This window comes from Rhododendron vialii, chromosome 4a (genome assembly GCF_030253575.1).
Source record: "Rhododendron vialii isolate Sample 1 chromosome 4a, ASM3025357v1".
NCBI classification, from domain to species: Eukaryota; Viridiplantae; Streptophyta; class Magnoliopsida; order Ericales; family Ericaceae; genus Rhododendron; species Rhododendron vialii.
Genome location: NC_080560.1, coordinates 13,516,941 through 13,534,254, shown reverse-complemented (window position 1 = coordinate 13,534,254; position 17,314 = coordinate 13,516,941). Strand labels below are relative to the sequence as shown.

At 37.5% G+C, this 17,314-nt stretch overlaps 1 protein-coding gene across 1 annotated transcript; it reads left to right on the top strand.

Moving 5' to 3' along the window:
• Positions 1-4,664: 4,664 nt before the first annotated feature.
• LOC131323180 (F-box/kelch-repeat protein At1g15670-like) lies at positions 4,665-6,652 on the top strand. The gene has a single exon (XM_058354865.1). The coding sequence runs from the start codon at positions 5,433-5,435 to the stop codon at positions 6,462-6,464; it is 1,032 nt and encodes a 343-aa protein (XP_058210848.1). The 5' UTR covers positions 4,665-5,432; the 3' UTR covers positions 6,465-6,652.
• The last annotated feature ends 10,662 nt before the right edge of the window (positions 6,653-17,314 follow it).

Here is a 17,314-nt window from a genome sequence, read left to right as displayed (position 1 = left end):
GATGTCATGCTTACCAAAAAGTGTATTGCAAAGGTAAGTATGACATCACTTGTTGTGGGCTCCACACTATTCCAATCAATAAAATTGAGGATAATGTTCACTATCCTTAAAACAAAATTGCACAAGTGTAAGAGCATCTCCAATCCACCTTTATTTCTCAAAAATAGAGGATGGATGTGGCACATTGAGGGGAGATTTTATAATTTATTCTCTTTTTTCTTCACTTTTTGTAATTTTTGGGAGAATTTTTGAAGGACTCACTGTCCTTTTTAGAGTTTGGTCCTCTAAAAGTAAATTTGGTCCTCTAAAAATGAAGTATCAAAAGTAAATTTGGAGTACAAAATTCCTCCAAAACTCTAAAAAGGACAATGGGTCCCTCAAAGATTCTCCCAAAAAGTACAAAAAGTGAAAAAAAAAATGAAATAAATTACAAAATCTCCCCTCAATGTGTTACATCCATCCTCTATTTTGGATGGATTGGAGATGCTCTAATACATCCATAAACAGTTGTAGTCATCTTTCCGGTAACATTTTTTTATTCTTTTTCCTCCCTCTATTCAACAGTACATAGTTATCCGTGAACAATAATAATATTTTATTAAAAAATAGGTTAAATAAATAATGTTGGTATAATGTTGAAAAAAAATAAATAGGTAAAATAAAAAATATGTACTGTTTACTAATTTTTTTACCCAATAACTGGTGTATTGCTCTGAGACACATAAAAGTTTCTGATGAATCATTGACATCGAAATAGGCTGATACAGTACTATAAACTTTCTAAGACAAGGGCCAGAAGGCTGACTTGGGCACAGCACCCAGGATTTAATTCTGAATTGTGTCGGATAGTACATATCGTTGTGAGCAATTTTTATTTTTATTTTTTACCAATCGGTGAGAGAGATGATTACATTATCTATGAAATACAAAGTAGAAATCACATAACACTATATTTATTGCGTGAGAGTTCACGAGATAATCAAGTCCAATAACTAAACCGACAAGATACATAATTCTATCAAATGGACCACAATTACTATAAGCTCAACTTAACTATAAGCTCCATTGATGGAGAGAAATAATCTCAATAAATACAATGGAAAGAACACCCACACAAGCAGATGGAAAGACTCGAACTCCTGATCTTCTAATGAGATGCAAGAGTACTGACTGACTGAGTTAACCCCAATTAATTGTTGTGGGCAAATTCGATACTCAAAAGTTGTAATTTTGATATGGGTCAAATACCGAACAATACTTGAATATGTTTATATTTTATCAGAAAAGCTACGTGCACAGTAGCTGTGCACAGATCCGTTTTCTCTCTCGTCTCGGGTCACACAAAGATGATCGAAGCCGCTCATTTTGTTCAAAATATGTCGTTTAGGCCTAAATTCTGAAATAATTTTGGATGTTTTTTTAACGCCTCTAACGATATCGAACGAAGCTCATTTTTTACAGAGACCTTAAACGACATATTTTGAACAAAATGAGCAGCTCCGATCATCTTTGTACGACCCGAGGCGAGAGAAAAAGTAATCTATGCACAGCTACTGTGCACGTAGCACATCTCATATTTTATGCTATTTTTTTGAATATGATAAAATAACAAATAGTGATAAATTCAAATCACGTACAATATCTCACTGACATTGATACTTACCATACCTGTAGAAAAATAGGTCCGACAAACCTTAACAGTAGCCTTTCTTATGACATCAAATAGTGCCCACTCCCGTCGGCTGATGTTTGATCTTAAATTAATTGATCGGGCATCGACAAGTGAACGATGAGATCATTATTCAAATAAATTGAGAAAATAATATGCTTCTGAAACGGGTTGTTTGTGAGATGAACCTGCATGTGGGTGTTCCTCTCTTGAAATGTTCTTTCTTTCTATTTTTTTTTACTATGTATTTCATATCTGATGTAAAATAGTTTCTTCTATAGATTGTCTAAAACAAAAAATGTCCGAACAACTAGATTGGTAGATTAACGACAAACATGACAAGGTCAAACAAAATAGAAATCGTAAAATTAATACCAAGTAGGAAAGAGGCCGGAAAATGCGCACATGGCCGTCGTGCCGTGGCCCCTACTCTCCTATTCTCTAAACCTGTAGACTTGACAATTTTGTGGCCTGGGGGGAGAGTACTCAAAAGAGTCAAAAAATTAGAAAAATAGGGAGAATCAATGAATGTTGAAGACGTGTAAGTTAGTTTTATTTTAGTCACGGGAATCAAATGATGAGATGGCCATGTTTTGTGATAGCTAATATTAGTTGTGAATATGCCTCATTGATTGGGCAAACCTTAATTTCAGAAATAAACCAATAATGGGGGATACCAGATAATTATCCAAAACTTCGGTTATCCAAAAGTGGCATTCATTCAGGCCCTATTTGATAGTAACAAGTTTGAGGGTTGGGATTGGAGGACTAATCACATGGGACGCTCATAATATTTGTCCGGTTCGCAAAATGATGACTATAAAATAATGTATTTTTTTCAAGAAAAAATTCAAATTTTTTTCATAAGTTAAAAGAACTCGTCAAGATTTAGTAAATTGTTGAATTTTTTTTCAACTTTTCTTACAAAATTTGTATTATTTTTACGTCCGTTTTGCGGACCGAACAAATATTATGGGACGGAGGGAGTACTTTGTTTGGTAACAAAAAAATGTCCAAACTATTAGTCCATTGGGATGTCCAAGTCGGCCAACAGGGGGTATTCCTAATACCCATTGGGACTTGATATTCATAGTCCAATCTCAATCCATTCTCATTACCAATTCTTCTATCAATTCAATCTCATCTCAAACAAACATGTTATTAATAATCCTATCATCTAATCTCATCTCAAACAAACATACTCATTATCAATCCCTTCTTATTAACAATCCATTCTTATTACCAATTTCAATCTTAATCTCGAATTTCATCCATCTATTTCTGTTATTAAATGAGGCATCAATGATTAACGTATTATTAAAATGTCAAGAAACTCATTACAACAAAAACATGGCCTCTTTCCTTTCCTGAAAGACTCAGGGTGTCCAGGGTTGGTATATGATTGAGATGTGTGTAAATTAGCTCGGACACCTGAATTATCAAAAAAAATAATAATTCAACTTGAGAGCAGCCCACCTGTCCAAAAAGGAAAAAAAGATTTGAGAGAAGCCATGTTGAAGAACCTAGGCAAGTTCAAGTCATTTGGTGAGTCTCCAAGACTTGAAGGCTTGCCCGTTCAAGGCAACGTCAATCAAGCACAAAACGTGTTTAACGCGTAAGTCAATCAGCGAAGAGTCACAATTACATACGGTTAGACTTCTTGTAATCATACATCAAATAGAGTCAATCAAGGTTTAAAACTATAGTTAATTCCATCGGATTTAGGGTATGAGTATAGTATTTTTTAGAACATTGAATCGTAAGACTTTAGTAATGGAAGTGTCGCTTTGTCTCTTTTAGCCAACTCGCCCATTAAAAATTCAAAGATAGCCGAAACCGTCCGACTCATCACCAGCCCTAAAGTTTTATCATTTTATCCAGTTTATGATTGTGCTCCCGATTGGCTTCATCACCCCAAGACCCCACAATTGGCCGACTCTTATCCAAACCCCCCAACAATCAGTCAACCTCCCTTCTCTGCAATTGTATGCACACTGCATAGCCTATCTTTATTTTCACTTTAACATCCAAAAGATTATAAATTACTGTCAATATACACCCTCCTGGCCTATCTTTTTCTTTCTTTTTTTTCTTTTTGCCAGTGTTGTATATATGTCAATGAAGGTTAGAAGAGAATTAATAGGCTAAAATCCAAAGGGGGTTCAACCTCTATCCATCGACTCGAACCTCAGCCTCAGGCATTCCCCTAGGAAACCAAAGAGCACAATCAAATGAGCTAACAGCCACATCATCCTAGCCTATCACGTTGCCCTTTTTTCTTCTTTTTTATTACCGTGTCCCAGACAATAACACAAAGTACCTCATTGTGTTCACATGTAATAATGGCCTGTAAGTGGGGGCTAAAAGTGTACGGTTATGTTCCTTAACAACTTGAATTTGGCTCCTTAAAAACTCGTTCGAACTCATCTTGTCACTTAAAGGACAAGGTTAAAATAAAGAATGTTGGCACATTTAGTCATCGAGTCAAGCTCAAATATACTCTAGATGCATTGAGTTATACTGGTAAATACTCTAAACTCCGATCAAATAAACTGAAGAACACGATAATAAAATTTAGTTTGAACTTGATCTTTTTTAGCTCGAGTTTGAAGTCCAACTGATTTTCAACGAGTCTAATTCGAACACTCCAAATCGTTTCAGCTCGATTTATTGGCAACCCAACATGTCACACCACATGACACATTCTATCAGCAAAATATACCGAATGGCTAACCGAAGTGTTAGACAACCTCGCCTGTCTAGGGGCTAAGCAAGAGGAAAACTTGTTGATAACCTATGAAATTCCGGCTGCCACTATGGCATTCATACGTGACGATTATCTGGAGGCAAGTGGGACAACCCCAAGTTTAACATCGTTTTGATTTTACTCTGCTCTATCCTCTTGCTATGTGTACAACTTTAACTCTCTAACGTTTCCATGAATCTCCGTTGCACCAAAAAAAATAAGCAGCAAAATAGAACGAAGTTAGCAATCAGATCGAATTGCAAAAATTAAAGTGAAAATCGATAGTATAGGGTCCAAAGAAGAACGGCCGAATCAGTTTAATACCGTAGCGTAGGGTGAAAAAGTCTAGTACTCCGTATATCACAATCCAAAAATAGTCAACTGAAAGGCCCCACCGCCATACCATGTGCCTGAGGTGGCAGCAACTCATTGCTCAGACTAAGGGTCATCATTTGGCCCGAAGGCCTGCGGCCCGCCTTAAGTCCGCTCGGCCCATCGGGCTTTTATCCGGCCCGAGCCCGTGAAACGGGCTGCTTGCCCCGGCCCATAGTTTGTAATGGACGGACTCGGGCCTATAAATTTTTACTCGGCCCGCCCGTGAGCCCGCCCGTGGTACCGTCCAAAAGCCCACTCACTAGCCCCAAATCCCACAAAATCCTTTCTTTTTTCCCTTTCCTAAGGAAATTTAAGCCCACCCGGTGGCCTGCCCAGTTTTTGGCCCGCTAGCCCGTCAATTGGGCTAGCCCGCGGGCCGGGCTTGGGCTTCAATTTATAGTAGGGAGCCCGGCCGGCCCGGCCCGCAAAAAAGAAAAAGCCCGATCGGCCCGGCCAGTGAACGGGCTTGAGAAGTACATTGGCGGGCTGGCCCGGCCCGGCCCGATGATGACCCTTAGCTCATACACCACGTCCCCATGTGCACTCCGCTAGACTGAATCCTCACACTATAAATACTCCAGCCCTGGAACAAAAATTCTCATTCATCAATCCAACCCTTTCAAAAATCTTCTAGAAATAGAGATGACAGCTGAGTTCACCGAGTTCATCCCGAGCCTCCCCGAAGAAATCGCCCTCGTGTGCCTGACCCGGCTCAACTACACGGCCCACGGCGTCGCTGCCTCGGTCTGCCACCGCTGGCGCGAGCTCCTCCACAGCAGGGACTTCTACTACCACAGGAAGCGAACTGGGTTCACCCGAAAGGCCGCCGTCTTGGTCCAGTCGTTCCCGGTTCAGTCGGGCGGAGAGAAACCGGTTCGCTCCCCGAGCTACGGGTTGACGATTTACGACCCCGTGAGCGGGATTTGGGACCGGGTCGACCCGGTTCCGAAGTACCCGGATGGGCTCCCCTTGTTCTGCCAGGTGGTGAGCTGCGAAGGGAAGCTGGTGGTGATAGGCGGGTGGGACCCGGCGAGTTGGGAACCGGTCCGGGACGTGTTCGTGTACGAGTTCACGACTCGGAGCTGGACCCAGCGCAGGGACATGCCTTCTAGCCGGTCGTTCTTCGCCGCCGGCGCCGTCGACGGGGTGGTGCTCGTCGCCGGCGGGCACGACGAGAGCAAGAACGCGCTGGGCACGGCGTGGGCGTACGACATAAGGAGGGACGAGTGGACCGAGTTGGGTCGGATGGGCGAGGAGCGAGACGAGTGCGAGGGGATCGTAGTCGGATCGGAGTTTTGGGTCGTGAGCGGGTACGGTACCGAGAGCCAGGGCAGGTTCAAGAGGAGTGCCGAGTCGTTCGAACGCGGCACGGGCGAGTGGAGGCGAGTCGAGGACGCGTGGGGGGTGAGTCAGTGCCCGAGGTCGTGCGCCGGAGTGGGGGAAAACGGAGGGTTTTTCAGCTGGGCGGAGTTCGACCCGGTTGTGCGGGTCGGGGCATGCGGGGTCGATATGGGTGGTTGGACCTTGGTGACCGGGTCTGAGTACCAGGGTGGGCCTCAGGGGTTTTACCTGGTGGAGGGGAAGAAAGAAGGGCAGAAAGGTAAATTGGTGAAGGTTGAAGTGCCTGAGGAGTTCTGTGGATTTGTTCAGTCAGGTTGCTGTGTTGAAATCTGATTTTGTTTTGTTGTTTTTGATGATTTGAGAATGAGAATATGTGGATATATGTATAGAGATGTTCCATACGAAATGGGTCTATACTCTTTCTATACTACTATACTATATGTACTTTTTGTTTTCTTTTGTATTTGATGATGAAAGTAATACTCCACTAATGAGAATGGCTTATTCACGGAGGCGGCAAATTCTATCCATTCGTTTCGACAATTAACGATTTAAATTTTTAAAGAATTTTTTCAAGAGAAGAGTTTTAAAATTTGGATAGTTGAGCGGGTGCGATTCGGCTCTTGTTATTGAGGCATGGGCACTTCGCATTGCGTTGTGTTTTGGCTATGGAATACGGCTTCCCCGGAGTTATCTTTGAGTCGGATTGTAAAAGTCTTATAGATAATGTTAACAATGCAAGTTCACACTGTCGGCTGGCCTGTTGTGGTTTTGGTTAATCCTAAAAGAATGTTTTGTCTCTTACAAAGTCAATGCGCAGAAAATAATAACGAATTGGGACTACTCCTTTCTTTTTCTAATTAATGATTCATTCGTCTCAATTTATTTGTCTGTTTTTTACTCCTTCCGTCTCATAAAGTTAGTTTCCTATGAAATTACGTGTAATTTTAAAATTTAAAAATAATGTATTTACTAAAATATTTTTTTGCACCGTTTAAAACATATTATCGAGATTTATCAAACAAGATTCATATTGTACAAAAAATTAATTCATAAGTACATTATTATTTTATTTTTAAGTTTGAATATTACACGTTATTTCGTCGGGGACTAACTTTACGGGACAGAGAGAGCAAAGAGAGGGCATTTATGAAACTTTAACAAGTCAAATTTATATTGGACAAATATTTAGGACACTTTCTATTTGTTTTGGGTCTCAAAAAAATGGACAAAAATTAGGATAGAGGGAGTAATTTCTTTAGGGAATTGATTTTCACAACCCCCACCCCCCCAATCTACACTCTTTTTCTCTTTTTTTTGTCTTTTAGCAACCAAAAAAAAAAAAGACATACATTCAACACTAAAAAAAATGGAAAAAAAGAGTGGATATCAAAAAAAGAGAGTGCAAATATCAATTTCCTCTCTTTATCTAAATCGGCAATTAGCAGTTAGGAGTTAGTGGTAGCGGGAGGATGGATGCATGAGATCAGAACCAGCATCCTGGTGCATGGAGTATAGTTTCGCCTCTTTTATTAAAAAAAAAGTGCAAAAAGTGCTAGTGGAAGGGGGGATCGTCTCAGACTCACTTGCTTCTGATTAATAATAGCCGGACAAAAACAAGCCATACGTGATGGTATCTCTCCTTCATCTCTTATCAATAATGGTGAATGCCCCATTGGTAGAATGTTCTATTTTGTAAGTTTTCTAAAAAATAGAAAAGAAAAGGTATGGTGCCTCTTCAACTCTCCTGTAGTTGAGCTGTTGGACCATCTTGAATGGAATACTTTGCTGATTTTAAAAAATATATATGATTGCGAAAATCATTTTATTTTTTTTCATTTCATAAAGGAGATGCGAAAAGCCATAACCGAAATCTCAATCCGAGAATGAAGTAGGAGGCTTTGGTTGAGCGATCTCCATTTGACTAAAACCACCTATTTGATTCTCTGTTGCAACTCGGAGTTGGACTTGGCGCAAAGAAGCCTACACGTCTTTCGAAATAGGTCTATATAACTCACTATGTCCCTATTTGTTGGTTCGTTTTTAGGGTACTAACTTACTTACGAAACACACTCATTGCCGGTCTTGTCACTTTTTTTTTCTTCATTTTATCCTTCAATCATTTATTTTTTATTAAGGGATTCTGTAAAAGAGAAAATTCATTGAATATTGCTCATTTTGTTTTTTTTTAAGGGGGGCAATTTTTTTGAAACAACAAAAGTGATAACTGGGATCAAGCCATGGGAACGCAGGGGTACGTACCTTTTGTTTAGCAAAAGTATTGGTGAAGACGAGCAGCTGTTTATTGCCGAAATAAACGGCTAGATTAGCAGCCCCAGACCCTTTTAGTCCTGTAGGAAAGCCCGCCTTACATATCCCGGTTTCCTGCTCTGTCCTTAAATTCTCGTTTCGTACTTTTCCCTTTCCTAGCTGATAGTCTATGAAACGGACAGAGAAGAAGCCGATCTTGGTTTTTGAGTGAGGGCTGCTTTTCCCCCCCCCCCTTGACACCCCACCCCCCCCGGCCCCACACCCCATTTCCCATATTACCCCCTCCCCTCCCCCCATTTTACTTCTCCTGCCCCTCCCTCCTCCCATTTACTTTTTTTTTTCTCTCTTCTTCTCCTGCTTCCCCCCTCCGTCCATTTACTTTTCTTTTTCTTTTTCCCTCTTTATTTTCTTTTTGTTTCTTTTCGGCTGGATTTTTTTTTTTTCGTTTTTTTTCTCTTTATTTCCTTTTATTCCTTCCACTTTGAATCTTTTTTTTTCAATTATTTTCTTTATTTGTTTCTTTTCCCATTTACCTCCCTTCTTTTTTTTTTTGGTTAACTCAAATTCTATTTTCAATTAAGATTACAATTAGTGTTCGGGAACTAATTACGAAATGTATTTTGCAAACGACATACTAATCCAAAATACAAATGTTATATTTAGGATTACTTTTTTTTAACTATAGTACAATTTAATAAATTTGTTAACTATTATTTAGCATAAATCCTCTTAACTGATTCAGTAGTATGTTGCTTCAAATCACGTCTCTACTCCATAGGATTGCAAATGGCTGGTTTCTATTTTTTTATAACTAAAACGGAAACGTTTTAGGGGCTTCGTAGGGGCTACTGTGCCAATGAGGGCAGTTGAGCCCCCCGGGTCCCACCTATTTTTTCATTTATTTTTTTATTTAATTACTTATACCTTATTTATTTAATTTCTATAAATACACCATTTGTATATTTAAAAATATAATTCAAGAATTAAGTGTTTTAATTTTCAATTCAGTTAAATCAGAGCAAAGATCGTTTTTATTATTATTTTATTTTAAATGGTCATAATGAATTTTTTGGTTTAAGGCCTTTCAACAAATACCCTAAGACTCATTATTTAGTTTCAAAACTCTCTTAGGGTGTCCATTGAAAGGCCTTGGAGCCAAAAATTTACTAGATCCATTTAGGATGAAATGATCAGAAAAATAACAACTTTGCACCGGTTCAAACGGATTGAAAATTGAAACACTTATTTTAGTAACTATATTTTTTAATCTATAAAGGTCAAAAAAATAAAAATAAAACAGTCGGATAAACATGATCAATTAAAACACTTTTTTTTCTCTCAATTATTTTACAAAGCCTAGAATTAGACTTGAACCTATTATTAAAGAGAGAAAAAAATTCAAACTGGAAAGAACGAATAGGAAATAAAATGAAAAAAAAAACGAAACTGAAAATAAAATGAAAAAAAAAACGAAATTGAAACTGAAAAGAAAAAGAAAAAAAAAAACCAAACGGTAAAGAAAAAAAGAAAGAAAGAAAGAAAAGAGAGAGAGAGAGAGAGAGAAGAGAAGGGGGGTAGAATGGGAAAAGGGAGGTGGGGCCGGGGGGGGGGGGCGTGTCAGGGGGGGGGGAATAGCAATTTTCTTTTTGAGTCTTTCTACTTTGCCTTTTCCCAAAGGTCATACTTTCGGTCATAGGCTGGCCAGTGAATGAACTAGCTACGATTTCAATAAGTCCACGCACATTTTTATCAATCATTTTTCGATCACTCATATTTTACATATGTGTAGGGCTGACTCCACAATTAATGAGGTGTCAAGCTTAAGCAAATTCTTACACATAGGACAATCCTCGGAAGAATTTATACGTAGCAGGTTAAAGGTTTTGTATTTGAGACCTAAGACGGAATAAACTTCTAAAATTCTAGGTCTTGACCACTTGTCAAGAAATTGATGTAAGAAAATTGTTTTTGAGAAAATCTAAGTGTAGTATAGGAGTACATTGGATAAAATAAATTTGTAGGCTTCGTTCAATTGTTAGGAATGTTGTGTAGAAAATATAGTCCTAAAAAAGTGAATTCAAGTGAAGTAAAGAAAAATAAAAAATCTATTTTCCTATACCCGTTCATTTACAAACAAACAAAATCTATAGGAAAATTGAAATTTAGTTGTTCATTTGCTAGGAAAAGAAACTTACAGGAAACTACTTTTGTCTTGATTCATTTGCAATTTTGAATAAAAGTATCTGGCCACCATATTTTTAAGATATTGATACAAACGAATTGCTACTTCCGAATCATCATGCAACTCTAAAATTATTCATAAGAAAAATACAAATGCTAGGTTTGGCTTTAAATTTAAATAAGTCGGTTGGCTTATGTTTTTTTTTTTCATATTCCTTCAATTTTTTCTGCATTTTTTGTTTCGCAACGAACTTTTGTGAGTTATTTGTTCATCTCGGTAGGAAGAAATTAGAAAAGCCAAAAATTTATGAGCGAAACTTAATTTTTTTAATAAAAAATAAAATAAAATAAGAGTAATAATTTCATGGGCCACTTTGGGTGAGTGGATTTGTCTTTTATACTTAATTGACTTGCTCCCATAACTTTATGAACTCATTTTTTTCTTTTGTGAGACTCGCACTCCAAAAGATCTACATAATATATTACTTCATTCGTCCTACTTTATTGTGCTCTTATTTTTTTTTGGATGTCCCAAAATGATGTACTTGTTTCAAAACTTTCTAATTTTAGATGTCTATATTATCATTTAACCCCTCATTTTTCCCTCCCAAATTCAAATTTTAAACTTAATTTGAAAGAAAAGTGGAGCAAATTAATGACTTGACAATAAAGTTGACATAAAGTCATACAGTAAGTTACAAAGGGATAAAATGGTAAAATTGATACAAAGTCAATGTAATTATGATTTTTTTTTTTAAATTACATGAAAATCAAAATAAGTTCAACAAATTGGGACGGACGTCTAACAACCCTCTCCCACGGCCCGCGTCATTTTTGCTCATTTCGGAGGAGGTGAGTGCGATGAAAAGTCGACTGCATTCGCTGTTTCGTGACTACACATTTCAATTGGTTCTGTAATTTCAAACAGAGTGAAACCATTTGGACACAATCAGAAATAGTAGAACAGACTTTGAGATCCCAACAATCTGAAATAATAATTCATAAGCATAAATCTGAACAAGGGTCTGTTGCGGAAAATCCAATCAATTTGACATAATTTGGACGGTGGGATTCAAACAATTAGAAAACCGTTTAGACATTGAGATCCTTACAATCTAAAAATGGTTCAAAATCCTTTCGAATACGCTCTAGAGAAACAAGCCAGTTAGGAGGTCCATATGAATAGTGTCACGGGTGCATCCAATGGTCATTCCCCTTTAGATGCTTCTCACTACTTTTTGTGGGTGCTGGTTCTCTGCGGGCCGATAAGTGGGCTAACCTCATCCCATTTAGATACTACAAGAATACCTGCTTGTCAAAAGAAAAGCTATGTAACTGTAGCCCCAAGAGTTGTCTGACGGGTTAGCCCCAGCTTCTCGTACAATTTCATTCTTAGAGTTGGGCTGCAAAAAATAAAAAGTATACATTTTTATATAATGATTGGTGTATTTGATTGAGAATATGTAGGATCTATTAAATTTAGTTATTGTCAAAAGGTTGCTAGTTTTGGTTATCCAAAGTTCAAAATGAGTAATTTTTATCCTGAATCCCCAAAAGAATCAATTGAGATGCGAATAAGCATAAGCTGATCCAAACCACTTTAACCGTCATGGAAAAAAAGCCTCTTTAGAATCAGTTGGTGTCCCTAATAAGAGGCTGATTAGCACCCAAGATTGTATAATCTTGGGGCTTAAATCCTCTTGTTGAAAAATGTATGCATTATAATTTGTGAAAATTTATATGCATCTCTATTAATTATTTTGATGATTAATTCAATGATATTTTTATTCGGCAAATACAAAATTATCGAAAAGTCGATTCCCGAATTAAATATTTTCGTGACCTTGAAATATAGCATAAAGTCTCTTGGATTCATGATTTATATTTACAAAGACTTTATTGAGCTCAATACATGCTTTAACGGATTTATTTAGATGAAATTGTGAGCCACAGGTTGACGAACCGGCTGACAAGCCGGCTGTCTGAACAGAAAGCTGTGACAACCGGAAACCATCGGACGACCACCCGGATGACCGCTCTGTTAACGGCTAGTTCTAACGGCTAGTTCCAACGGCTAGTTCTAACGGCTAGTTCTAACGGCTAGTTCCAACGGCTAGTTCCAACGGCTAGTTCCAACGGCTAGTTCCAACGGCTAGTTCCAACGGCTAGTTCTAACGGCTAGTTGTAACGGCTAGTTCCAACGGCTAGTTCCAACGGCTAGGAAGCATATGGATGGCTATATAAGGCATCAAGAACTCATTAATGAGAACATACACAAGCTACAACATTCCATATTATTGCAAGAGCAAATTCTCAAAAGATCAAAGCCAAAAATTCTCATTGTTCTTCCACTTTCATATTATTCTTGAGAGAAAATTTGTACAAGTCGTGAGCGATAATTTTCATACCTTCTTCACATACTTGTATTTCCTAAGTGAGTGTTTGAGTCAAACACTTGAAAGCTTAGAAGACCAAATTCGGGTTGGAATTTGGGTGTTATTGTTTTTGAGAAGTTTTCGGAGAAAATTCTTGCGGTTGTGCTAGCTCCTCGGGAAAGCTAGAGGCATTCGGTTCTTGTAAGCACCCGCAAGACTTACAAGTTGTAATCTTTTAAAGATTAGTCTAACCTTCAAGTAATTGCTTGAGGAGAAGTGGAGTAGGGCCGGACCGTGGACAAATCCGGACCGAACCACTATAAACGGGTTCTATCTCTCTATCTCTCTATTTTGATTGCATACTTATTGTTTGCATATATTGTTAGAGATAAATTTTTATTGGTAATTATTACTAGCAATCCTATTCACCCCCCCTCTAGGTTGCATAATTTGGGTAACAATTGGTATCAGAGCCTCGGCTCTTGTTTGTAGATTTAACCATCTAAGAGTTAAGATCCATGGCAACCACTAGTAATGTTTCTTGTATCGAAGGTCAATCGTCCAATAGACCTCCCTTGTTCACCGGAGAAAATTACTCTCATTGGAAAAATAGAATGATGATCTTTATTCAATCCACGGATTATGATCTATGGAAAATTATCAAAAATGGTCCCATTATTCCTACTAAGAAAGTTGGAGAAGAGACTATGCCTAAATCAGATAATGAGTGGAGTCATTCGGAAAAGACTTCAATAGAAAAGAACTATAGAGCTATGAACCTTTTTTTTTGTGCTATTACTCCCAATGAATATGATTGTGTTTCCGCATGTGAATCGGCTAAAGAAATATGGGATAAGTTAGAAATGTCACATGAAGGAGATAGTCAAGTTAAGGAGTCCAAAATTGATATTCTTGTGCATAGCTATGAGCTCTTCAAAATGAAACCGGATGAATCTATATCTCAAATGTTTGCTAGATTTGCTAGTATTACTAACGGTTTAAAAGCTCTTGGAAAGATTTACAGTCAATCCGAAATGACAAGGAAGGTGCTCCGTTCCATGCCAACCAATTGGGACACTACCACCTCCATCATCCTACAATCCAAAGATTTCTCAACATACACGATGGACAAGCTCATGGGATCTCTCATGACGGAGGAAATGCATCACAACCTCAAGGGTGAAAAAGAGAAGAAAGTTAAGGATCTTGCCTTCAAAAGTACAACAAGCAAATCAAAAAGCAAGGAGGATTCAAGCAACGAAAGTGAGGATGATGAAATGGCGCTCATCACAAAAACGTTCAAGAAACTCCTCAAAAATAGAGCATCTCACAAAGGCAGAGGATTTTCAAGAAAAGATGGAGGCAAAGAAGAAAATAGTAAAAAGGATCCAATCATTTGCTACGAGTGCAAGAAGCCCGGCCACATTAAAAGTGAATGTCCATATGCAAAAAAATATTCAAAGAAGGACAAAAAGAGAGCTATGATGGCCGCATGGGACAATAGTGACGATAGTAGCTCCGATGAGGACGATGAGCAACAAGAGGTCGCTAACTTGTGTTTCATGGCCATCGAAGAAAACGAGGTAGATCTCGACTCATCCTATTCCTTTGATGAATTATTTATTGCCTATAAAGAGTTGAAAGTAGAATTTGAAAAGGTTGTTTCTAAAAACAAATTTCTTAAAAAGGTTGCTAAAGATCTTTCACTAGAAATAGATGATTTAATTGAAGAGAAAGATATTTTGGAGGAAGAAAATGAAAGTTTAAGAACCTCTTTGGAAAAAGAAAAAGAGTATTTGAAGGATACTTCCAAAAACGAATCTTTAGAAAAACAAATTGATGATTTAACTAATTCTCTTTCAAAACTCACTAATGGAAAAGAAAGTTTAGACATTCTTCTTGGAAAACAAATGGTTTCTTTTCACAAGGCCGGAATTGGTTATAATCCCACTCAACACAAAAATCTTTTTGAAAAAGATGTTCCTCCTTCTAGCCATTCTAAATTGACATGTCATTATTGTGGTAAAATTGGTCATATTTCTCCTACATGTCCTATGAAAGGATACTCATCTTCTAATGCAAAAAAGGTTTGGGTTCCTAAGAACCGTATCAATGCTAACCCTCAAGGACCCAAGATGATTTGGGTACCAAAAGTCAAGAATTGATGTGCTATTGTAGGTATGCTTCAAAAGTTCTCTCAAGGAAGGAAGTTGGTACCTTGATAGTGGATGTTCAAGACACATGACCGGTGACAAGAGGGCTTTCAATTCTCTTTCGTCTAAAGATGGTGGACATGTCACATTTGAAGACAACAACAAAGGTAAAATCATAGGAATCGGCAATATAGGTAATTCTCCTATTATTGAAGATGTTTTACTTGTTAGTGGTTTAAAACACAATCTTCTTAGCATAAGTCAATTATGTGATAGAGGAAATCGTGTTATCTTTGAAAAATCCAAATGTATCATTGAAAATGTCAAAAGCAACAAGACACTCTTCGTTGGACAAAGACTTGAAAATGTATATGTTTTTAATCTCAATGATTTAAGTAATTGTGATATAAAATGTTTTTCCGCTTTGAGTGAAAATAGTTGGCTTTGGCATAGGCGCCTAGGACATGCAAGTATGGATGCTATTTCAAAACTCTCTAGAAAAAATTTGGTAAAAGGTCTTCCTAAAATCAAATTTGAAAAAGATAGACTTTGTGGTCCTTGCCAACAAGGAAAACAAACCAAGGTTTTTCTTTTAAGTCCAAAAATGTTGTTTCAACTACTAGACCTTTGCAATTACTTCATATGGATTTGTTTGGACCAACTCGCTCTCCAAGTCTTTGTGGAAACTATTATTGTCTTGTTGTTGTTGATGATTTCTCTAGATATACATGGGTGATGTTCCTAGCTCATAAGAATGAGGCTTATCCTAATTTCACTAAACTTTGTAGAAGAGTTCAAAATGAAAAAGGATTTGTTATTTCTAACATTCGTACGGATCATGGAAAAGAACTTGACAATTCTTTATATGAAAAGTTTTGTGATGAACATGGTATTGGTCATAACTTTTCCGTACCTCGTACTCCTCAACAAAATGGAGTAGTAGAGAGAAAAAATCGTACTCTGGAAGAAATGGCCCGCACTATGCTTTGTGAAAACTCTTTGCCAAAATATTTTTGGGCGGAAGCCGTTAATACCTCATGCTATATTTTGAATCGAGTTTTAATTAGGCCTATCCTCAAGAAAACTCCTTATGAGCTTTGGAATGGTAGAATACCCAACATTAATTACTTTCATGCCTTCGGTTGTAAATGTTATGTATTAAACAATGGAAAAGATAACTTGGGTAAATTTGATTCAAAATCGGATGAAGGCATCTTTATTGGTTACTCTCTTACTAGCAAAGCATATAGAATTTATAATAAGCGCACTAATCTTGTTGAAGAATCTATTCACGTTTCCTTTGATGAATCTAATCCTTGTGCTACTAAGGATGTTGTTGATAATGATGACTTAGAGATTACACATAAGATTCATGACTTGACAATTCAAGAAAAAGTTGATGGTGATACTCAAGTAGAAAGCTCTCAAATCAAAGAAGATGAAGTTATTAATCAACCTCAAGATGCCATGGGAGACAACCAAGATCTTTCCAAGGATTGGAGATTCGTGCAAAACCATCCAAAGGACTTGATTCTTGGAGAAGTTTCGAAAGGGGTAACCACTCGCTCGTCTCATAGAAATTTTTGTGAAAATCAAGCTTTTGTTTCTCAAATTGAGCCTAAAAACTTTCCGGAAGCTCAAGATGATGAAAATTGGATTTTGGCCATGCAAGATGAGTTAAATCAATTTGAAAGGAATAAAGTTTGGGCATTAGTACCTAAGCCTCTTGATCACACTATTATAGGTACTAAATGGGTTTTTCGTAACAGGCTAGATGAATCCGGAAATATTGTTAGGAATAAAGCTAGACTTGTTGCTCAAGGTTATAATCAAGAAGAAGGTATTGATTTTGAAGAAACTTTTGCACCGGTAGCTAGATTAGAGGCTATTCGCATATTACTTGCCTTTGCATCTTTCAAAAATTTCAAGCTTTATCAAATGGATGTGAAAAGTGCATTTTTGAATGGGTTCATAAATGAAGAAGTTTATGTCAAACAACCTCCCGGCTTTGAAGATCATGTATACCCCGATCATGTTTTTAAACTCTCAAAAGCTTTATATGGTTTGAAGCAAGCACCACGTGCATGGTATGATAGACTTAGTTCATTCTTGCTTGACAATGGCTTTACTCGTGGAAAAATTGATACTACTCTTTTCATTAAAGCCAAAGGTAAAGATATGCTCATTATTCAAATATATGTTG

Coding starts and splice junctions, on each gene's coding strand:
- LOC131323180 (XM_058354865.1), top strand. CDS start 5,433: ATGACAGCTGAGTTCACCGAGTTCATCCCGAGCCTCCCCGAAGAAATC.